Below are 24,980 nucleotides of genomic sequence, written 5' to 3' on the forward strand. Positions count from 1 at the left end.
AATCTACCGTGCCATAATGCCTTGATACGTTATTAAGCATGGAGTTATCTCCGCCTGGAATGTTATTTCCGATTTACCTCTGATTGTTATATCCTTCAAGATTCAATGTATTTCTCGCTGACTTTCCTCGGTCACTTTTTTTTCCAGGTCCCATAAAGCCTTGCATATCTCTACTATAGATATTTACATTATATGCATTGCTGCCTTTCATACCAGCCTGTAAATTTTAAAAGAAATGAATGTACTTCTACTTTTTTCACTGTTATATACTTAGCATGTATAAATGTTCACACAAGTGCTCACATAACATGAATGAATGAAATACAAATGTTTAATATTGTCAAAATAAATGTGTCAAAGAAAACATTTTTCAGAGTAACTAGAGTAAAGCCAATGTGTGAAATAATTTAAATCTGTTACTCATTTAAATGTTTGTGATTTAATAGATCCTCAAAAAATTAGAGCATGGGGTGAGTAACTTATTTGTCTTTTGGAATAGAATATATTTTAGCATATTTGTATAATTATATGAAACTATTTAATGGGAAATAGTAAGCTATCTACATTTCTACAAGCTGAATATTTCTCTTAAAAGCATAATACAAAAGATAAATGCACTTAGTTTCATGACTGGGTTGAGTAATTTTTTTTAGCTCTTTAGTAGGTCTCAAACATTAAAATTTTGTTTTCTAGGTTGGTATTATTAATATTATAAAAATTAGTAAAATGGTTACAGCATATTAGTGAACTAAAAAGAGGTAAATTTTAACCATACCAGAGGAAAGGAATGTAGTTATAATGTCAATTTGTGAAAACCTTTATTTCTACAAGTTAGGAAATACATAAATATATGATGATTTTATTATTTTTGAGCATAATAATTTCAAGATACATGTTGATTTTATTTAGAAAACAGAGGAGAGCAATTTATTAGGAAGAAAGTAGTCTGGTTCCCAGCCTTAGCTCAGTTGTTAAGAAACTTTGCCACCCTGAACCAAATAATATTGGATCTCAGTGATTTTGTACATGAAATAAGGCAATTAATATTTGCTCTGCCTTCTCACTTTGTTATTTTGAAGATCACCTTAAAAAATGAGTGTGGAAATTCTTTGAACTCTATCAAGTATGATTCACACGTATAATACTGTTTTTATATTACATATAAAACTGCAGAGGAACTTTTAGTGAAATCTCAGATCTTTTTATTACAATGTACTCTCTGCCAAACTACATAACCTAAGACTATTTTTCAATATGTGGGAGTTGGAGCTATATAAAGATGAATGTGAACAAATAAAGACACAAAAAACTAACAACTTTGATGTAATGCAATCAAATGCACTAGGGATTAAATTCTCATAACTCTTATGTCACAGAATGAAAGCAAGCCTTGAGCCCCCCATGAAGTAAGAAAACAAGACTTCTCTCGGGACCTTTCCTCAGAACTCCGAGGCCTCCCTTCACCACCCTCAACCACATTCAAAGACAGTGAATAAGACCAAGTTTGTGTCCATACATTAAATAAACGAAGCCCTGTGCCAGTTTGTGTGTTGGCCACTTTTAGATCGTTGATTCTAGCATAGATGAAGAAAATGGAATTACTCTGTTGCTTACCAAGTCATTTGGAAATTTGAGAAAATAAAATTATTTCCTGGTTCTCAAAATTTTTCATTACAGAAATCTGACAGTCATTTGTAATGAAGATAGTCCTTGCAATGAAGAGTAAATAAGGGAAATTGTAGTCAAAGGCTCTGCATAAAGCGGCATTATCTTATTGTCATCTTAAAAAGGTGTACAACTAGCTAAAATATTCAACACCCTTTACGTGTTACTGTGCTTGTTTTGAGAAGTGCATCCACTCATTTTTTTTCCATATGCACTTTTGATTGGCAGAGGTAGTCATGGTGGCAAAGTTTGGGGATATGAGAAGAAGTAAGTCATGAGCTTCTATTCTTCAGGATATTGCTTTCCTTGGAGGGATTCAAGCAGGCCTACAGCCATTGCAGTACGAGTTGTTATGATTTTAGAGGGTTATGTCTGCTCTGAGAACCATGGTGGGAAGGGAAAAGTCACAGAAGAAATGATGCTTGATTTCAATTTGTAAGAATAAAATTCTGTCATAAATATTGTTGTAAGTAGAACATTATGTAGAAGGAGAATACCTGTGAAAACCCAAATTATGAAAAATATGATAAATATAGGGAATGCCAAGTAAAATATATACTATATGAATTATTTTCTTGGGAACCCCTAACAAAGTATCCAAAACCGTGTGGCTTAGAAGAACTGAAATGTCTTGTGTCACAGTTCTGGAGGTTAGAAATCTAGGATCAAGTTATCTGCAGGGTCAGGTCCTTCGGAGGGCTGTGAACAATGCCGGAGTATCATATATGCTTTCTTCCCTCTAGTTTTACAGAAAGTGCTCGCCTCTCTTCAGTAAGTCTTATCCTTAGATCGGTGACATTGCTTCTACTTTGTTCCTCTCTTGGACTTTTTTTCATCAGCTACTTTTGGCATTTGTCCCTCTTCCTCTCAACTGGCTCCTTCTGAATACATCATAAATATGTTGGTGTCTCTCATATTAAAAAACGAAAGAAAGAAAACCCATAAAATCTCCTTTCTCATCCACATATTCTATCCAAAAATACCTCCAGCTCTCTCCTTCCTTGTTCTCAGGAAAGAGAAAAGTAAGTAATCTCTACCTCTGTTTCATCACCTCTTTGAATGATTCTTAAATGTACTGGGTTTGGATTCCAGACCTCCTGCTCCACTGCTCTGTACCTGCTATCCAGTGTCATTTTTCAGTTCAGGTGATATTTGCAGGACACATCTGCTTACTCAACAACTTCCTTGGGAGATACCAAACACAGTGTTCCCTACATTGAACTTTATAAATCTAGTCCTCCTCCTATTCACCAGCTTGGTAAACACCATCAATCACCCAACGCACAAGCCAGAGACGTCTGGGTGTCTTCTGATACTCCTCTGTTCCTCTCATCGCATATGTTTAAATAGTTACTAAATACTTGGATCTCTTATATGTTCTGCATTTCCATCCCCATGGCTGCTGCTGTGGTTCACTGTACATGGTTTTTCACTGGGCTATTGAAATAGGATTCCATTCCATTTTGGGCATTAAAGGCTCCCTCTCTGTTTTGACCAATGTCTAAATTATCTTTTGTTTTTGCTTTTGTTTGGCTGTGGTGAGTGATGGATTCACCAGAGACTTCCAGATGAAAGCTGTTGATTGTTTTCTTAGAAAATTGCACATTGCCCCATGCACAGAAGCCCACACTTTGTTGTAGTGATGTCAGGGGAGTTCACAGACTCCCCGAGATCTACCCGTGAATTCTGTGGTTCAAACCAGTTTCTTGCCACATTCTCTAACACCTCCAGCAATGCCAAAATACTTACAATGCCCCTTGAATGCCATGTTGTTTCTTGATTCATAATGCTTCCTCACACAACCCCTGGCTGCCCCATTTACTTGATGAACCGGATAAAACCCACTCATGTTCTCCCCTAAGGCTCACCTTAGCCTAAGCTCACCTCTAGACCCATTCTCATTCTTTCTTCACACGTACAGATCTGGGTTGTTTCCCTCCCTTATGATGCTATAATAAATGACTACTTTCCAGAGACAATAAAATAACCTTGGGTAGGCAGTACAGTTTAAGGCTAAAGAGTCTTGGAGTCAGGATTACATGGGTTTGAATGCATGGCAGGAAAGGAAGTATTTGGTAAATAGTGTAATATCCTCTGGCTCAGGTATTGAGAGTTTAAGTCTGAGAAGGAAGAAGTGTATTCTGAGAAGTTAGTACCATCTGAGGGTTTATGATACAAGTGGCATTTAAACTGGGTTTAAAAACTGTACTGGATTTGGGAATGCAAAGATTGAAGGTGGAGAAAAGATGAGTTAGAGGTCTCAGACCTAGGTGGCATTTATTAGGCTGTTTTTGATTTTAGAAATTAGAATCTTAGTTGTATTATTTGACTCTTTCTATAGAATTAATCACAAGAAATTAGCTTTATGTGATTCATGTGGCTTACTTCTGACCCATGTCTTTATTTCATGTCAGAAAAGTCATTTGTTAGAATTCCTGCTGAGCTCATTTTCTAATTGTCAGGTCACCATTGTATTTTCTGATTTGTAAAATTTGGGACATTGTTTCATCAGATGTGTTTTTTTAGAAAGTCTAATCTTACAGGAAATTCATTTTAAAAGTACTCTATGGGCTAAAAGGCTCCCGGTTTGTACTAGGATGTCAAAGGCTCTGTGAAGTCCTATGGTGAAGAAACTTCACTTGCCTGACTCACCTCTTTACAATTTATCTGAATATAGAACCCCCTTTTCCAATAATAGCTGTCGCTACCTCAAAGGACTATTTCTTCACACTTTGAGGAATTACAATGAACTATAAATATTCTCCCTGTACACACTATCTTTCCAAATAGTCATTTATTAAGCATCCCAGATAAGGTGTTCTACATTTTAATTTACATCTCAAAGATTCCAAAATACTCCTTAACTTAAAATACTTAAATAATAAGTTATGTATGTGTTTCAAATATTTTTAATTAACCTATTGTAAGAAGACTATTTTAATATATCACGAAAAAATTGATTCACGATTTTCACAGAACTTTTGGAACCAAAAGGTGGCTAGATTTCAAATGGTTTTCTTCATCATTCATTTGAGAAAACTAAAGGCTAGAGAAGTTTAAGAACTTTGTGAATCCTACAAGTGATTCTGCAGTAAAACCAAGGCTTAAAAGAGAATGCCTTGAGTAAGAGCCCAGTATTCTTTTGTTGCTCACTAATAGAATCCATTGCTTAATAATGCATTTATAAATAATGAAACTGATCCTGCTGTGATGACAGCTGAGATTTTTTCATGACTTAAGTTTTGAAACAAAACTAGAAGAGTTTATGTAAATGCCCAATTTCAAATGTATAATCATGACTAGACACTGTTGAAATGATATTGACCTAATTGAGAACAAAAGCTTTAAAATAATTTAAAAATAAAATTACACTATTCTGAAAAAAAAGTTTTTAAAATATCTAGTCTTTTGGAAATGTTAACTCTGTAAAACCCAGAATATAAAGAGGAAGTCGGATTCTTTTCCTTCCTATTTGGTTGTTTAGTTTCTCACTTTATAAAATTTTTTTTACAACATGAAACCACTCTTGGGGATCAAAGTCATTGGGCAAACACAGCAGATTGTGCTTATTAGTTGATTCTAACCAGTTCTGTGGTTTAAACGGTTTAAGCATAAGTTGTTTTTCCAAGTCAGAGGCATTTCCGTCTGTTAGGAAATAGGGACCTTCAAAATTTGCTTCCACTGTGGCACCATATCATAGCCCCTTCCTTGCTAACTGAAAAAGTCAGGAGCAATTGTCAACCACAGGAAAAAAAATTAAAAGGGAAAATATATTTTATCTTCTTCTTTTAAGTTACTTTCTTTTATTATAATTTCATTTTATTATTAAGAATGTCATAATAATACAGTATTTGGGAACTGTCAAGGTATAAAGGCACATGCTTCTAAATTTTTTTTTTACTTAAAGAGAGTGTTTTTTGTGTGTATAAAAAACCTCCTAACTTCCAGGAAATACACTCAACCTTTTCAAGATTAAGGAAATAACATATCACATACATTATTTTAACTCCACAATATTAAATGCGAAATAGAAGTCCAGTGGACTTAGCTCCCCAACATGTCTCTAATTTTATCATCATGTGGAAAATTAATGTTGCAAAGTCAAACCTGGCAATAAAATATATGGGATAAGATATATTTGCTAAAGCATGAGGTATATTTGCTGAAGTATATATTCAGAATGTTGCCATTAGTAAGAGTATATGTTACATTGAGAAATCATACTTGCAATTTTAAAATGTCTTAATCTTTCAGATATTCTACTCTCCCCTGGCCCTCTTCATACCACCTTCAGTATATGCTGTTCATCTTCAGTTTAATCTTCTCTACCAGTTTTGGATCCACACAAAGGTAATTTTTTTTCTTAAGTTTTATACCTACATAGTTAGCCTAAAGCAATGTCCTGGAAATCCACCAGCAGCTGATTTATTGTGTAAGAAAAATCTTTGTCTGCCTTCTTTAAGGAGAAACATCTGTTCATTTTTATTCCTTTTTACTGAATATATATTGCAAAGTTTATAAGAAGCAATGAGGCCAGTTGGTCTCAATTAAATAAAACAATTGTTGAACTATTAAGTACCAAAACATTTTAATACTATATTCAATGCAATATCTTCCTGTATTACAGTTTATTAAACATTGCTCACCAAAAGATGTTGAGATTCATTTCAATTTAGAGATGTAAGTTTATATATAATTATATATTTGTAAATATATATACTATTTATTTATTTAATGTATTATTTATAATAATGATTATATTTATAATAAAATTTCTTAAGTAATATTTAATTATATATAAATTTATAATATTTATACATTTTTATTTATAGATATACATACATCAATCAGTGGAAACTCCTTGAAAACTTTAAAAAAGCTTAATGCTTAAAGAAATTATCAAAGTGCTTTTTGACTAAAAATCTTGCTCCAATTTTAAAGTTTAGGTTTTATTTAAAGTGTATTCAATATATTGTTAAATTTTTCCCCCAGAGAAGTGAACAAATATAATTTCTCGGGTCTTCTGTGGTATCTCAAATTGTCAGACTTGAATGTTTGCAGATAGATCATTAAGGAACTGATTGTTTTATGAACTATCGTACTGATCTGGTTGTTAAATACCAAAAATCACAGACCCAGAAAAATTCTTACTTACACACATGAGAACCCTTTCAAGCATTTGGTATTTATTGGAAGCCTTTTGAAGTTCAATAGGAAGCATGTTGACAGGTGTTGCAACTGGTTGAACAATACTGCAAATCACAGCTGCATTAGATTCCAAAGCTTGATACAACAAAGTGCATTATTTCATTAATCTGCAGCATTTCATGCTACTGCTTTACGTGGGATAAAAAGACTATTACCGTAACTTTGGACACATGTGACATTATTTGAAGATCTGTCATGAGATAGTATTGCATTTTATGGTAGCTGACATACATCAAACAGTCAATAGTACAACCATCTGAAAGAGTTGTTGAGGCCAATTCTGACTCTAGAGGTCAAAGACCAAATTTGTTTAAATCAGTGGAGGGAAGCTTTCTGATGATTTACATGGAGGGGTTAAAGGAGAATTACGTTTTTATAGCAGCTCTGCTCCAGGTCATGCCACGCGTTGGGTCCCGTGTTAGGCTGGATACGGAACAATGGTGCCTAAGTAACTTCCGCCTTTTCCTGGGGCCCTCTGAGAAGTCCGAAAGCCAGGGCTTCAGATCCATCTCAGGAGGTAAATGAGGAATGCAGGAAAGCCAGTGGTCAGACATTTCTTTGAAAGCTCAGAACTTGCATGTGGCTTCATTTCACACTCAAAAGCAATGCTTTAGAACCTCTCCCCTGTGTTGCACTTCATCCTTTGCAAGGGCTGCACCTTGCACAGTTACTGCAGTCGAGCTGCGCAGAAGCAAGAATATCCTTCTGAAATTAAAGTCTGATTCTTAGAATTTTAAATTATATCATTAGCTGTGAGTCTATTTGTAAGATTTTTACTTAATTACATTCATTATTATAGACAGCATATTGTCATTCATTTACCTGTAATAAAACCATTAAGGAAGTAGAGGATTGTAACAGTGGCTGCTTCTGGAGAGAGGGGCAGGTGGTATAGAGAACTGGAGCGAGAACACTTACATTTATTTTTTTGGTATTCATGCTCTTGCCCTACCTTTTAAATTAAATGTTAATATGCACTAGATTAAGAAATAAAAGATGAAAACTGAAAACAATAACCTTTAGTCTAGAAAAATACCCACTGTGTGACTCTGAAACACGTTAGCCCCTTTAGGCCACTTTGGCGCTGTTCAGTTTCAGGTATCGTGGTTGGGTCTGCATTCACAGAAAAAAAGCCTATGAGCCACAGACATGACGATGTTGGCTGCAGAGCCCTGTATATGCTTGCCTGGAGGTTTAATTTCTTACCAGTTGTTTCACCTGCTTATATCCATAAACTCAGTTCTCACTCTGAGGGGAATCTGGCATTAAGGAGGTACTGATTTTCCAAAATCAAAGAAAAGTTTATTCCCTTCAATCAGGTGATGATCAAAGGAAGGAAAAAAAAAACTAACAACATGCTTTTGAAATATTGTTGATGAGACATGAAATAGGTCATAAAACAAGCTAAAGAGTTTAAAATGAAATTTTCTGTTTACTTTTGAGTTACTTCAGTGCAGAAGCGATAGCATCTACTCCCTTCTTTTTTTGAAAGTTATAAAACATTCTACTTAAAACTGTATTCTGTGGCTTAATTTTTATGACTACTTTTTTGTTTACATAGTCCATTATACCCTTTTCTTTTGAGTTTACTAAATGGAATTAGAAAAAATTATTTAATATGTTTTAAACTTAGTAACTGGAACACTATAGTTACTTTTTAAGATATTAGATGGTGCTTGAGTATTAACTGATTTACACAATACAGTAGCAATAGTAACTTTACCTATTACCTTTGACTTAACTTAAATTTACTATCATATTGTTCATGTACATATCAGAGGATGTTTGGGCAAAGAAATATAAAAAAGAAACAGTTAGTTGGTATCCAAGATTTGGGCCGTATAACTTGATGATTTTTTATAGTGCTGAACTCAAGCATCTATGAGTAACATTATTTTCAGTTACAAACATAATAAGCAGTCTCTTTATGTACTAATAGGAACAGATTTCCAAATAAATCAGGCTGCATAAGGAAGTATAGTATATGCTAATATTTATATCTAAAAAAAGAAAACAACTCTGTGTTTTCCTGTATTCATACATGCCTAAAATGTCTCTAGAAGTACACGTGGATAGTCAGCCATTTTCCGAGGGGAAAGATATTCAGAATGGCTGAGAGATAGGATTAGAATAAGATATTACCATAAATTTTTCCCTTTCTAATGAGGGTTAAGAGCTATCTCTTTGTGGTAATGTATCCCTCATAATGAATGATCTTGAGCAGCATTACATGTATTTATTGGACATCAATATATTTGCTTTAAGGAACTGTCTGTTCAAGCACTTATTTTTATTATGGTGTTTGCTTAAGTTGATTTGTTGGAGTTCTTTATAGAGTCTAGATATAAATCAGTGTCAAATATATGTATTTTAAGTATATTCCCCAACTTGTATGGTTTTCATTTTCTTCCTAATGATTTTCATGAAAAGAAATACTGAATTTTGAAGATTAATTTATCAGGAAAAAATTTTTATGTTTAGGTTTATTTCATTGTATTTTTCTCTAAGAAATATTTGACTATCACAAACTCAAAGAAATTACCCTAGAATTTCCTTTGGAAATTTTTGAGTTTTAATTTTACCTTTGGGTCTGTTAATACTGGAATAAACTTTTGTGAATGTTATTTGGTAGGGGTCAAAATTCATTATTTCTAGGCACACATCCACTTATTCCAACACCATTTATTATAGAGACTTTCTTTTATCCATTGGATTATTTGGGTCCTTTGTTGAAAAGAAATTGACCATGTATGATTGGATCTAATTTTAGACTTGTCTTCCATTGATTCCTTGCTCTCCTCTTATACAGTCCCTCATTTTATTGATTACTATAGCTTTATAGGAAGAACTGTTTATAAAATTTGTAAGATAATTTGTTTTAAAATCCTCTAGGCCTTTTCTCATGCACAATTTTGTGATCTTTGAATAAAAATTTTATTCCTTTCTTTCCTGTATTTTTGTCATGTATTTATTTTTATTGCCTTATTGGTTAGAGTTCACAGACAGTATATTTTAAATCAAATTTTGGAATCTGGCCATTATTTCCTTAAATATTGGCTCTGTACCTTACTCTGTCTCTTCTGTTGGGATTCCAAATACTTGTTTATTAGACTATTTGACGTTGACCCAGAGGTCAGTAATGCTCTGTAATTTAAAATTTTGCTTTTTTTCTTATTCGGATAGGATAAGTTCTATCAATTTGTCTTCAGGTTCATTTACACTTTTACTTGCTCTCACCACTCTGCTTTTAAGCCCATTCAGTGACTTCTCACATCAGATACGTTTTAAATTTTGTTTCTTTGCTGAAATTGTCACTTACTATGACTATCTTTTCCTTTAAGTCTTTTTTTTAGTTTATTTATTTATTTTTAACATTTTTATTGATTTATAATCATTTTACAATGTTGTGTCAAATTCCAGTGTAGAGCACAATTTTTCAGTTATACATGAACATATATATATTCATTGTCACATTTTTTTCTCTGTGAGCTACCATAAGATCTTGTGTATATTTCCCTGTGCTATACAGTATAATCTTGTTTATCTATTCTACAATTTTGAAATCCCGTCTATCCCTTCTCACCCTCCGCCCCCTTGGCAACCACTAAGTCTTAATTGTAATAATTATGCTTAAATTCTGGTTTGCTGATTCTAACATCTGAGTCATGTGCAAGTCCTATGCACTTCAATTAACTGTTTTTTTCCTTGATATAGATCACATTTTTTTTCTTAGTATACTTAGTAAATTATTATTAGAGAATCTTCATGGCAAATTTGTTGTAGGGAATCTAGATTCTGTTTTATTCCTTTGAACATATTTTTAAATTGTGGGTGGCAGCAACATAATTAGCTAACCATCTTGTATTTTTGGAGGCTTTGATTTGCACTTTGATAAGACATGTCTTTTAGTACTGTCTTTAGTCCTGGGGCCTATTTTTTATCCTTGGTGGTCTTTTATCTTAGGGCAAGGTCTGCGTTTTTTTCGTTTGTTTTTAATGAAATGCCTAAGGTGTTTATATAAAGCCCATTTGACTTGGTAGGATATGAGTTCTAAATTCTCTCTTGCCAGTACCAGGCAGCAGCTGAAGTTCCTCCTTAGAAATTTTCTAGCTTTTTACCTTCTTAGCTTTTCAGCAAGTTCCTTAGTGTCTTGTTCTATACGTGAATAATTTAAGAGTCAGCCAAGATTCTTAATTCAAGAGTCAGGTTTAGGGGAGATTTGTGTGCAGGTATTGTGACTCCTTCCTCTGTGGTGCCTTTCTTTTTGGGATTTCTCCTTTCAATTTACACTCACTCTTGCAGTCTCAAAATGTGACCAGCACTTTCTCTGCGAGATCTACCACCCCCGCCTCCTTTTCTCCTTGCAATCAGAACACATGCCTTAGGGTAGCCATTCTAGTAGAATCCTACTGTGCCAGCTATATGTATCCTGAGAACAAACATTATTATCAGTGATCTAGATGACATGCTTTGAGGAGAACAAGTTGTTCTCAACAGGAACACTATATACTCATGCAACTTGCCCCAGTCTTTTCTTTGGAGATACATTTATGATAGACCTATATAATACGGGTCAGTAGAAATTAGAGTACAGGAGAGCTGCAGAATGTAATGTGCATAGTTAGAAAGCATGAAAAATATGCAGTAGGATTGTGAAGCAATATAGCTAACAAGATAATAGAAGCCAGAAATTTGCAGAAGCTAGAATATATAGAGAATAGGAAAATGTAACCCTGTAGGAGCAAAAACGATAGAGTAGTAGCAGCATGAGCACAGATTTAAGATGTCTGAGTTCTTGATCATGCAACCAAGAGTGTTTTGGTTTTGCCCTTCTGCATCCAACATTATGATTTTCATAGAAGTTTGGCAGTATTTATCTAGTCTTCAAAATCTCATATACTCTACTCAAGAAAAGTGACACCTGGGAAGACATTCTTGAATATTTCGTATACTATAAACATGTAAACTTAATTATGAGTACTGTAAACACACAATTATTCATCTCAAGTGCTTTTTTCGAAACATAAGTTAAAAGTAAGAGGTACCATTTGCATAATGTAAACGGTGGTTTCCTTTTGTGACCTCAGAGATTAAATTGCTTGAGTTCAAGTCCTGATTTCATATCTTAACATCACTAAATCCTGCCCAGTTTGCTTTACTTTCCTATGCCTCTTTCCTCATGTGTAAAGTAAGGATAGGAACAATATATAGTATTGTGAGGATGATAAAAGATAGTTCATGTTACAGTCTGTTGATTAAAACAGTGTTTGACACACAAAAAATAGTAGAAAATGTTTTCAGTACTATTATTGTTGACGTTTTTACTATTTCTACGTTCTAGGTACCGATTTTACTGTATGTCACTTACTAATCATTCCTAGTCATTGCTATGATTATTTGTGTACATTTTATGATATAATTTTAATGTAATACATACTTTGTTTTATAGGAATTACTAATAAAATAGATGTAGTTGTATTTTAGACTTAAATAATTAATGTACAAATTTACTTTGGAAAAAATACATTTCTAACTACAGGAGTTTGGGATTGTGATCATGAAGGGCATTGTTCAGGTTTTTGTTAGAATCCTTTTTTGTGTGATTTAGAAACTAATCATGGTACAAAATTACTAATTTGCCGTGTTTAATATATCTTTCTAAATATTTCAATTATTATATCCTACAGGCATTTCTTGAGTGCCTACGACATTCCTAGTCTTGCATGTAATAACAAAAATAAAAATTGGATGAAGACTGGAATAAGATGCAATATTCTGGTAGAAGGAGGACTAGCTGAGCTTGAAAGACGTTAAAAAAAAGACTGAAGTTTAGGGGAATAAACAGTTACAGTCATCCCAGGACAATAGTTCTCAGTTACTAATAGTTATCATTGGCTAAGATGTCCTCAGGCAAATATGAGATGATGTTTCTGTTTGTCTATTTAATTACTTCATTTTGCATATCATATACTTCTCCAGCACTCACTGTTTTTCAGCATTTTATTAAACTATTAGGTGTATTATTTATTTTAAATTAAATTTATGTTATTTATTTTATTAAATTATTAAATTGTATAAAATATTAATTTTTAAGCATTTTGACAAATATCTCATTATATCTTCATGACAACTCTATGAAATAGGTAATACTATTCCCTCCAATTAAATACAGTAAGGAACTTACTCTGGATCACACAATTGGTAAACGTCAAAGATGGGCTTCATACCAAGTGGTCAGGATCCGAATTCCCTGTTCTCATCTACTACTCTGCACAGCTTCTTACAGATGGGTCATTTCTGATCTTAATGTTGCAGTAAAATAGCCGCCATGTATTAAGCATCCAGTATGTGCCAAGCAAAAATTTTTCATTTAATTCCCATAAAATAATTTGAGTCACTTAAGGCCAATTAAACTTTTACAGGTTGTAAAGAAAGAATATAAGTTCAAGTAAGTTCAGTTAATAAGGCTTTATTTTAAGGGTACATGTAGAAGTACATGCAGCAGGAAACCATACCAGAAATTTAATAGACAGTTTTAGAAAACTGGAATTTTTATATTCACCAAGTCTGTGAGCAAACACCATTGCTTTTAAAGCTAAGAATACTGAGATTCTGTGGTTTATAAAAGGTAACATAGATGGCTTACAGCTAATTTGGGGCCATTATTCACCCATCACATTTCTTTTTCAAACAAAATTTTTATTTGATCATGTCTCAGTATACCATGGCATTTGGCAACAGGGTTCATAAAGAACCTATATGGCACAGCGGAAAGATCAAGGCTATTGGTAACTTAAGATCAGTTGTAACCTTGCCTGTACCATAGTGCTGTGTGACCTTTACATGAATCTACTTGTCCCTCTTAAAATTTAATCCATTCTCAGAGGCTACTCCTGCTGAAAACTCTATGGTGATGTTCCATAGCTTGCTGAGTAAAGTCTAAATTTCTTGCATTTCATGTTTCTCATGCACTGCCTTTTAAATACATCTCCTGGTATATATCCCATTACTTTCCATTCTGTACAATTCAGTCAAACTAGACCATCTCCCTTTCCCAAATACATCTGCTGTATAATCATTATAGTTTCTCTCCTTTTTACATTTTCTGCGTGCTGCTATTCCATGCATTCTTTAAGGCCAAACTCAATTCCCTCTTCTCCGTAAAGTGTTTTCTTTATTAAGAGCAAATGCCTGTGTGCCTCAGACCATGTGTCAGTCACTATAAAATTTACTTACTTGATTATACAATGTACTTATTAATATAACTATGGTGTTCCCATTCAAAGTGAGGAAATTGAACTAGATAGAGATGAAGGAACTTGTCTAATGTTGTAGCTAGTTAGTAGATCTGGGATTCAAACCTGGTAAACAATTTTCTCTCCTTTCCTCTCTTGAAATCCTGTATTATTGATTTTACATCTCTCAGTGATGCCCCAGTTCGCCTGAAATGGTTCCAATATATGCCTTTTTCCTGGCATAATTATTAATAGCACACCCTTTCACTCTCTTAAAGTATTCATTATACACTTGCTGAGTTTTCCTCAGCTCTTTCATCTCTCTTACATGTTTCATTTCTACTGCCTCACCTTAATTTATGCTCTTATCATTGGTTACATAGATGATAAACAGCAAAGTTCCATTTTTTTTCTATTCCTACGGACTCTTTTCTCTCCCATATATTTGCATGCGACAACTGTAATGATCAATTTAGAACCTAAATAATATTAGGGCACTCCCAGCATGAAACAAACACCAACAACAGACATTTTTAAATGGCTCTCTGTTGCCTCCAAGATAGACTCAAACACCTTAAATGCATACATAGATTTCAGCAGCCTTAGATGACCCTGCTTACCTTTCCAGTCTCATCCCATTAGTCAGCCAGCTAAACCACACTGCTTTTTGCTCCCTGAGCACAACAAACATTTTTTGTTTTTTCTTCTGTATTTGCACAGACTCTCTGTGATGCCTTTTTCCCAAACGTTCTCCGTGATGCAACTCAATTACCACTTCCCCTGGAATGTCTGTTTTTCACCTCCTACTTACAGTTGAGTGCACTTTTCTTAATGCTACCTGTGTGATTATATCTATTTCCATATGGGCAATTAATGACTAATAGCATGGGCTCTGCTGGGGGCATAAATGAGATAACGTATTAGTTCCTTCCAGTTAATAGCAGTGGAATTTAATTCTTATACTGCTATATTGTATTTATTGCTTAGCTCTGTTCCATTATTCCCTGAGGTCCTTGAAAGCAGAAAATGTCCCTCATCTATTATGTGAACATATGTTTGTGTGCATATGTACATAGATTTTATAAATATATAATGCAAACTTTGATAAAAAACAAATAATGGTACTTAAATAAACAATTAACTATAACTTATTGATGACTATTAGTGTTAGATATTAATAAGTATGTTATATGTGCACATATTTGTAATTATATTTGGAATATATGTATACCATATCTCCCCTAAGAGAGTGTGAATTTTTTCTTTTATTTATTTATTTTTACATTTTTTATTGAGTAATAGTTATTTTACAATGTTGTGTCAAATTCTAGTGTAGAGCACAATTTTTCAGTCATACATGAACATATATATATTCATTGTTACATTTTTTTTTTTGCTATGAGCTACCACAAGATCTTGTATATTTTTCCCTATGCTATACAGTATAATCTTGTTTATATATTCTGCATTTTAAAATCCCAGTCTGTCCCTTCCCATCCTCTGCCCCCTTGGCAACCGCAAGTTTGTATTCTATGTCTGTGAGTCTGTTTCTGTTTTGTATTTATGTTTTGTTTTTGTTTTAGATTCCTCATATAAGTGATCTCATATGATATTTTTCTTTCTCTTTCTGGCTTACTTCACTTAGAATGACATTCTCCAGGAACATCCATGTTGCTGCAAATGGCATTATGTTGTCGTTTTTTGTGGCTGAATAGTATTCCATCATATAAATATATCGCAGCTTCTTTATTCAGTCATCTGTTGATAGACATTTAGGCCGTTTCCATGTCTTGGCTATTGAAAATAGTGCTGCTATGAACATTGGGGTGCAGGTGTCATTTTGAAGTAAGATTCCTTCTGAATATATGCCCAGGAGCGGGATTCCTGGGTCATATGGTAAGTCTATTCCTAGTCTTTTGAGGAATCTCCATACTGTTTTCCACAGTGGTTTTCCTTGCTTCACTCTCCCACTCTTAATGATTTAGATGTCTTCTTTTACAATTTTGCGTTTATTCTTTTTGTAATTCATGGCAGTTATCTCCTTTCCAGTTATGAGTTTCTCATTTTTGTAGCATCCTGCTGCTTTTCTATTTAGAGTAGACCTGTCAGTATTTCTTTTAGCATGGATTTAGTGTTGCTAAACTCTTTTAGTTTTGCTTGTCTGTGAAGTTCTTTATCTCTCCTTCTATTCTAAAGGATAGCTTTGCTGGATAGAGTATCCTAGGCTGCATCTTTTTTTCATTCAGGACTTTGAATATATCTTGCCACCCCCTTCTGGCCTGTAGTGTTTGTGTAGAGAAATCAGCTGAGAGCCTTATGGGGGTTCCCTTGTACCTCACTCTTTGTTTGTCTCTTGCTGCCTTTAGGATCCTTTCTTTATCCTTGACTCTGACCATCTTGATTAGGATATGTCTTGGTGTGGGTCTGTTTGGGTTCTTCCTGTCTGGGACCCTCTGAGCCTCCTGTACTTGGATATCTGATTCCTTTAGGTTTGGGAAGTTTTCAGTCATGATTTCTTCCAATACCTTTTCAATCCCCTGTGTTCTTTCTTCTCCTTCTGGAACCCCTATTATGTGTAGATTGGCATGTTTTATATCATCCCATAGGTCCCTTATATTGTTTTCATTGTTTTTTATTTGTTTTTCTCTCAGCTGTTCTGATTGGGTGCTTTCTGTTGTCCTGTCTTCTAGGTGACTTATTCGTTCCCCTGCGTTATCTAGCCTGCTTTACACAGCCTTTAGGTCAGCTCTCATCTCAGCAAATGAGTTTACTAATTCTACTTGGTTCTTCTTGATAACTTCTATTTCATTTTTGACATATTTTATATCTCTAAACACTATTTCTTTTAATTCCTTCAGTACCTTGATCAGTCCTTTTTTGAAATCTTGATCTAGTAGGCCATCAATGTGTATTTCCTTGATTGTGCTTTCAGGGGATTTCTCTTGATCTTTTAATTGGGAGTGGTTCCTCTGCTTCTTCATATTACTCATATCTCTCTGGCACTGTGGCTTAAGGAGTATCAGTTATCTAGTTCTCCTGGAGATGGTGTGCTCTTAATGATTTTATTGAGAGGTCTTTGTGTCTTCACTGTTTCGTGAACTCAGCTTGCTGTTTCCAGAGGCCTCCTGTTGGCTCCCTCTTCTGCTCCCAGTGGCTGTCAGCTAGCAGATCATGCCCCCTCCTAACACTGGGTCAGGAGCTGAGCTCTTACCTGGTGGGCAGGCGGGTCACTCCCCCTTCCGATGCTGCAGTCAGATGCTGTGCTCTGGGGAGGCAGGTGGGCGGATTGTGACCCCTCCCAGCACTGTGGTCAGGTGCTGCATTCCTGCCAGAACAGCGGGTGGCTGCCCGCCCTCTCCCAGTGCCAGTTGCCCCACTGCTCTGTGCAGCTGCCTGCTCCGCCTCAGGTCAGCGCTCCAAAGGCAGACTTGCCCCCCTGCTCCGTGCCAAATCTCAGCTCCTTGTTTGTCTTGGTCGCGCAAGTTCTCTGAGGTGCCAGGGCAGAAAGATCCTATCTGCCTTGGGCTGTAAACAAGTCTCAGTCCTGCCTAGGAGGCTGTGGAGCCCCTGGGTGCGGATTCAGGTCTCGGCCCCACCCCCGCCTAGGCGCTGTGCACAGAAGGAGATGGCAGCTGTGGCTGCGCCCCGCCTCTCTTCTCGTGAGATGTGCCAATAATGGTGGTGCAGGTCTAAGGAGACAAAGGCTACGGCGCCCCTCCCCCCAGGGCATACCAGCCTTGTTGCTTTGCTTTTTTCACAATTTTTGGGGGACCGAGGTTGTTCTACTCTGTATCCCCTCCCAGCCACGGCGCACATCACCCTGCTGTCCCCCGGGGCTGCCTCAGTGCAGCTGCCCCAGTCCTCTGCCTGGCTCGGTCGGCCTGTCCCGGCCCCCAGCTGCTGGCTCACGTCTCGGGCTGGGTGTCACAGGGACCCTTTGTGCCCACTTAACTTAGCTCTGTCTGTCAAGGGGTGCTCGGGGCAGATCTGAGCCTTGGAGGCTCCCCCTCTGTCTCGCTGGCTCTCTGTTGGAAGGGGGAGACCCAGCGAACGAGCACCAGTCCTCCTTTGCTGCTCCCTCCCTGTGGGGTCGGTCCCACACCGTTTTGTTTTTTCTTCTTTCTTTTTTCCTTTTCTCCTACCAGATTTTTGGCATCTTTGTCTTTTGAAGAGGACAATGTTTTGTCGGAGTTCGGCAGGTGCTCTGGTTGGCTGAGTAGTTCTGTAGATGTGGGTTTTGGTGCATTTGTTGGAGAGGGTGAGCTACAAGCGTGCTTCTACTCCGCCATCTTGCTTCTCTGAGAGAGTAAATTTTTAAGGATTACAATTACATCTCTTGAAATTTTTAAGAAATTTTGGAAAGCAATTAAGTAATATTTCAAACTATTTTTGAAAATATTTTTGAATATATTCAAATTTTTGAATATATTCATATTTTTGAATATGTATTTTTGAATATATTTTTGAAAATACTCATTTTATCAATATATTTTGAATATATTTTTGAAAATACTCATTTTAACAGAAATCAAATTTCATGCTTTTTTTGCTATCCAATGCTTATTCCAATAGTGCCTAATTAAATGAATCATTTGTTCTTGAAATAAATTGAGACATTTCTCAGCATGTTTGCTCTCCTTACTCCCTTATCCCATTTTACTTCTTCCTGAATTTCTGGTTCTAATTCTCCTTTATTCTCTCAATTCTTCCTTCTTAGAATTTAATTTACTTTGCCATTTTTATGTTGTCTCTAAGTAATTGCATAGTCTACAGCTCTAATGCATATTTTCTTATGGATTTAAGATTGATGTTCCTAATGTTTGACTTAACATATTCATTGGAATTTGACACCACTCTGAGTCAGCATGTCCAAAACATATTTCATTGCTCCTCTTCCCACCTCAGATCAGCTGTTCTTTGCTTCCATTGCTCCTTAAGACAATGTCAAGATCAAATCTTGGGTTAACTTTGACTCCTGTATCTCTCTTGTAGCCTATCTTTAAGATCTATACGTGTTCTTTCTAGAAAGAATCTATTGTTCTGTTCTGCAGTTACCTTTTAAGATAATTCACCCCCACCCTGTTTATTCTTACATAAATTAGTAGTATTTTCCACATGTATTAGATATATAAAGCTCTTTAAAATTCATATATTCAAAAAATATTTCTTGACAACCTCCTCTGGGCCAATGAGCTTATTCCAGTATTCTGACCTGAGTTGGCACCCCTTGTTACTAATATTTTGAGGATCACAGCCTCCTTCAAGAAACTGTTGAATTTTGGTGACTTTGCCAAAGGAAAAAAAAAACTTCACAAAATTTCAAGAATTTTATTGAGCTTTCTGAAGTTTATCAATAGTCTGTCTAAATTCATAGATTGCCATTTTTAAATGTCTGTTGTGAAAGGGCTGGAATTGGAGGTCTTCAGACACAAGAAATAAAAAGGAAAGAAGACAGAAATTCATAATCAGAACTAAAGAGGAAGACATTTTAAGAATAAGGAATTAGTGAAACACAAGGACTACAAGTATAGATTTTATAATCAGAGTAATCTATCCTCGATTGGAGGTTTGTACACTTCCTTCACTGGCATATTCCCGGAATCTAAAAGGTTACCTACTTAACAGGAGATCAAGATATGTTTGTTGGATGAATGAATATTAATATTTAATAAAGTTATTTAAACTCTCTGACCTTGCTTCCTAATCTGTTAAGTGAAAGTAGTCAAACCTACCCAACTAGAGTGTTAATAAGATTAGAGAAATAAGGTGTTGTAAGTATATAGTATGGAAAAATAATATGGTTTCAACAAATGATAATTATGAAAAAGCTAAAAAAAGAAAACCTACATATTGGAATTTGTACGCAGAGACAAAGCTAGAATAGAAGCAAGCATAACTGTTATGGGTCACCTGCATGCATCAGAATTATCTGTGTTTACTCAAGATACAGAATCATGATCCTCTTCTAAGAAGCACAGAATCTAAATGTCTGGAGAGTGAGTGTAGGAAACTGAGTTTTGAACAAGCACCCCAAGAGATTAGACTGAACATTGATGTGATGAAGTTTGAATGTAATGAATATAGGAGCTGATAGTAAACTTGAAGACAAGAACTATGTTTTATTCATCTTTGTTTTCCCATTGTCTTGAACTTGGATGACCATCAGCAAATATTTCTTTTTAGTGAATGAACGAATTGATCATGTTAGCTAGATCCTTTATAGTATGTGTGCATATTGAAGACAAGCAAAGGAGAAACAAGAAGAAACTACTCACAGCTAAGATTTGGATCAGAGAGGATGTGCTGTGGAGTGAATTGTGTTCCTCCAAAATTCATATGTTGAAGCCTTAATCTCTAATGTGGTAATGTGATGATATTTGGACATGGAGCTTTTGGAAGGCAATCAGGCCTTGAGAGCGGAGCTTTCATGATGGGAGTAGTCCTTTTAAGAAGAGACACAGGAGAGGATACAGCAAGAAGGTGGCCTCTCACAAGATGTTGAATCTGCTGGCACCTTGATCTTGGACTTCCTAGATCTCATCACTGGGAGAAATAAATATTTGTTGTTTAAGCCACTCCATCTATTCTATTTAGTTACAGCATTCTAAACTGACTAAGACAGGATGTGAAGATTAAAAACTAAATAAAAAAATTCTTAAAAATTTCTGAGGGACAAGGAGAGAAGATATATTTTAGCTTGTCCTTAGAAGGAAAATATGCAAATAGAAATAGGGCAAATAAATTTATTACAGATACTTGTAACTTCTAAACAATTGATTGAGAAATCATTCTATAATATTTGACTTTAAATGATTAGTATTTACGAGGATTTTTAAATGTTTTAATTGAAGGGTAGTTGATTTACAGTGTTAGTTTCAGGTATACAGCAAAGTGATTCAGTTATAGACAAGGAAAGGAGAAACAAGAAGAAGCCTCTCACAGCAAAGATTTGGATCAGGGAGGATGTGCTGTGGACTGAATAGTGTTCCTCCAAAATTCATATGTTGAAGCCTTAATTTTCAATGTGATGATACTTGGAGATGGAGCTTTTTTTAACACTATTTTTTAACAGACTAAAATTTATAATGAGTGACAGGAGATCTAACCTATGGGATTGTAAATATTAAAATGCAGATTTATATCTGCCTTATTCATGAAAGTATCTAATGCTTAGAGAGTGCCATATACATAGTTGGTAATCATTGACGCTTGCTGACTAATAAATGAAAAAGCTGCACAGAAATTGGGACTATGATGATAGTAACAGTCACAATGTACTGAGTTTTAATATGAGTCAAACATTTGGAGTATGTATAAGACCACCTGAATTGGATTTTTTTAATAAGAACTAACCCCTTAATTTATCAGTTACCTTCTTTTAACATAATGTTACTACTACTAATAATGGTAAATATAAAATGATGTTACACAAGAATGAAGTTTTATATAGTTATGCTTATGAATAGTTCCCATTTTCCTTATGCCATTTAATTGAGTGCTGTTAAAAAAAGAAAAAAACCAGTTGGAATCCACCTCCCTTTGAAGGAACACATTCAGCAGCTACTTGCGTTCATTTTTCCAAGGAAAAGTTAAAAGTGTTATTCAAAATGCAAGCAGAGATGAATTCAAATAAAATGCTAACTTGTCCAGCTCTTGTCCTCTTGTTTGAGGAATAATACAATCATAAGTGACAAGAATCAGCCTTCAAGATAATTTATTATAAGCACAGTCCTTTAAAACCGTTGTTTATTGTATAAACATAGCTCAGTCTCATTCTTCTTAAAACTAAGCTTTTAACACTTTAACCCTATGGTATGGATTCATCAAAAATTTACTCCCTATGAAGCTCTTTATGATCCAAACAGCCCTGATCCCTCCAGATTGTTTTATTTCCAAACTATAAATATTGTTTTTTCACTCCTTAGTGTGGAAATTCGGCTACCTCCATATTACATGCTTACTGAAGTAGAAAACTGCCTAATCAGATAGAAAAACATTTGGCTGTGAATAAATCAGCATTTGTCGAGGATTTCAAAGTGTGAGAGTAGTCAGACAGGCACAGATCCTAAGAGCTCCGCTTTCTCTTTCTTCCCCATAGAGAAATCAGAGGCTAATATGGCCTCCACTACCATCTGTCTAAATACGTGGGTGTGTTGTCTTGAATTAACACAGCAGATCTAGTGGGGGGTGTAATTAAGATTTCATTTTTACAGTTTGTCACCAGATGCTCTACAGCATAAGTTTATCCATAAATGTTCAGATTGATCAAGTTTTTAATAAGGAAAACAATGGGTGTTTAACGATGAACTAATTCAGAACAAGAATTAAAATTATTTTAATATGTTGACTTATACTGTTTAGGGATTTTATCCTTTTTCTAAAACTTTAAGTGAGGAATCACTATAGATATTCTTAAGAGTGAAAACATATTCCTGTATGTATTCAAATAGTAAAACCTGACATTGTCACTCATTCTACCTTCGAGAGTTAAACTACCTGCTACTGTATTGTGATTTGCATTGTTCTAGTTTGTGCTCTTACAAAAGACCTTAACACAGTACTTTGCATAAAATACGCACTCAATAAATACCTATTTATTCAAAGTGAAACCCACACAGGTTATTTTAATTTCCATATAGGCAGATGAAGTTTATGAACAAGGGAGCATTCTCCAGGAATAAATGATGGAACTTTTGCAAAGCTGCTCTGTAGAAAACTAAATAAAAGCATTTATCTTTATTAAAGGTAATTTTCAGTGAGTGACCTGGAAAAGGAACTCAATTTGCTTCTTGTTAAATTAACTCTTGTGTCAATTATATCTTCAAATTTTTATAAATTCAAATTTCTGAACTGTCCATTGTAATTGAAAAGAAAAAAAAAAAGAATGATTTTCTCATCCTTCCCCAAAGAACACAAAATTATATGAGAAAGATCACTTTGTCGTAAAACTTTTTTTTTTAATAGCTTTGCCTTTCCATTGAAGAGTCCATGGACTATAAATAAGCTTTCCAGGGAAAGTGCCTGCATATCCCTTTATTTCTTTTTACTTCTAAAACGTAGTAAAGTTCATAGAAATTCAATAAATGTTTGCAGAATGAATGGAATTGCTGATAAGAGACTTCTTGCTCTGATTATTACGCAAGTAGCATTTAATAAAAGGCTTTGATAATACAAACATAGGTTTTAGTCATCTGAAACAGACTATTTCCAATGCTAATAGAAAACTCTTACTGGTGGATTGGTACTTAAAATTGTTGTTGATTGGCATTTGAGTTTAAATGTAATATTTAATATATATGATAAATACATTTAATAAGGATAAATATATGCACATACATTAATATTTTTGTCCTTCAGGTTTTTTATCTGTAAGTGGGATTGGAATATATTATTGAAAGGTCATAGAAATATTTATAACCACGTACTTTTCAGAAAGATATGCATGGGCCTAGAGTTAACTGTAAAGATCTTTCAAATAAAAGATTCTCCCAATTTTTATTCAAAAACACTCATGCATACATGTATAGATAGATACATACATACGTACATAAAAGAAAGAAGGTAAAAGTGAAAAAGAGGGTGGAAGGAAGGAAGAGAGGGAGGGACGAAGGGAGGAAGAAAGAAGGAAGGAGGGAAGAAATTAAGAAAATCAATAGGCAAAAGCCAAATAATCATAGTAAAACTGTTAGTTGATTTACTTTTAGTTTGGATTTGCATTGAATCTTGCCACTAATTTACCTGAAAAGTTTTGCCATTTTCAGACTGCACTTCAAGCATATCTTTCTCAGTTAATATAACATGACAATGATTTTTATATCAGATGATAAATGTATTAGGAGCTGGCTTAGTATTTCCCTTAAACACTGATGCAGTGAAACCCAGAGGCCCACAGTGGTTCGGGTCCCTCTGGAACATCCCTCACGCAGGATGCTGTAAGGAGAAGTCTTGCCTGGTTAGAGTCAATGTCGTCACTCTAACCTATGCTCATCTGAATGCAGGCATTTTTCTACTATGGAGATTTCATTTCACTTCACTCCAACCCACTCACCCCTCAGCATTTATCATGTTGTTAGCACATTCATTTTCATAATTCTGTAAAACACATGCTTTTTAGGACACGTTTTCCTTGTTATAATATTTTCCTCTCAGACAGGAAGCATGAATATTTGTAAGCATCTCTTCTCTGGAAAGAACTTTACAAATAACCATAAGCTCATGCCTTCTTTCTGAAAAGTAAGTGGTTATTACTATTCCTATGGCCTTTCAAAAATACATTACAGTATTTTAGTGGCAGTTTGCAGACAGAAAAACTGCAAGGTAGAAATATAATAGGATAACCCCATATTATTCTAAAATTAGAAAAAATAGAATTAAGAGTTTTTAAAATTAGATTTAGAAACTCTTCCCTAATCTCAAGGTCAGAGTCAAGTGAGAGGAGGCAATTTTCTAAGCAATGTAGGCAAACAAGATACTTTTGTTTTGGATTAATTGAGCGTTTTTGTTGAAAGCAAGTCTTGTCATCCGACAAGGCCATTCATTAATTATTTCTGTACTCTTTATTGAACTGTAAAAATCTAACCAATGTTTCCCAATCGGAAGAATTCAATGAAACTAAATAAGAAATGTATAGAATGGACCGAGTTATTTTTGTAAGAAATAATTTCAGACAGGACACTAATTTAGACTATTTATTTTGTTGATTTTAGAGTTCAACTCTAAGCAGTTTTTCAGTTTCAACTGGAAGGACTTACTGAGGTATGTTTTTCATGTAATGTAGGGTAGTGAGAAAACTCTTGATGACTAGATTACGGAAAGAATTTTTCACAATCAGCTCATAGTAGACATTTAAATACTTGATTTACCACATGTATT

At 34.8% G+C, this 24,980-nt stretch overlaps 1 protein-coding gene across 3 annotated transcripts in view; it reads left to right on the plus strand.

Moving 5' to 3' along the window:
• The window catches only part of AGMO (alkylglycerol monooxygenase), a 314,274-nt gene that overhangs the window by 136,276 nt on the left and 153,018 nt on the right, over positions 1 to 24,980 (plus strand). For all 3 annotated transcript variants that reach the window (XM_031674224.2, XM_072964907.1, XM_072964908.1), the window contains exon 7: positions 5,920 to 6,015. In XM_031674224.2, the coding sequence (XP_031530084.2) occupies positions 5,920 to 6,015 (96 nt within the window). The remainder of the gene's footprint in view (positions 1 to 5,919; positions 6,016 to 24,980) is intronic.

Source organism: Vicugna pacos, chromosome 7 (genome assembly GCF_048564905.1).
Source record: "Vicugna pacos chromosome 7, VicPac4, whole genome shotgun sequence".
NCBI classification, from domain to species: Eukaryota; Metazoa; Chordata; class Mammalia; order Artiodactyla; family Camelidae; genus Vicugna; species Vicugna pacos.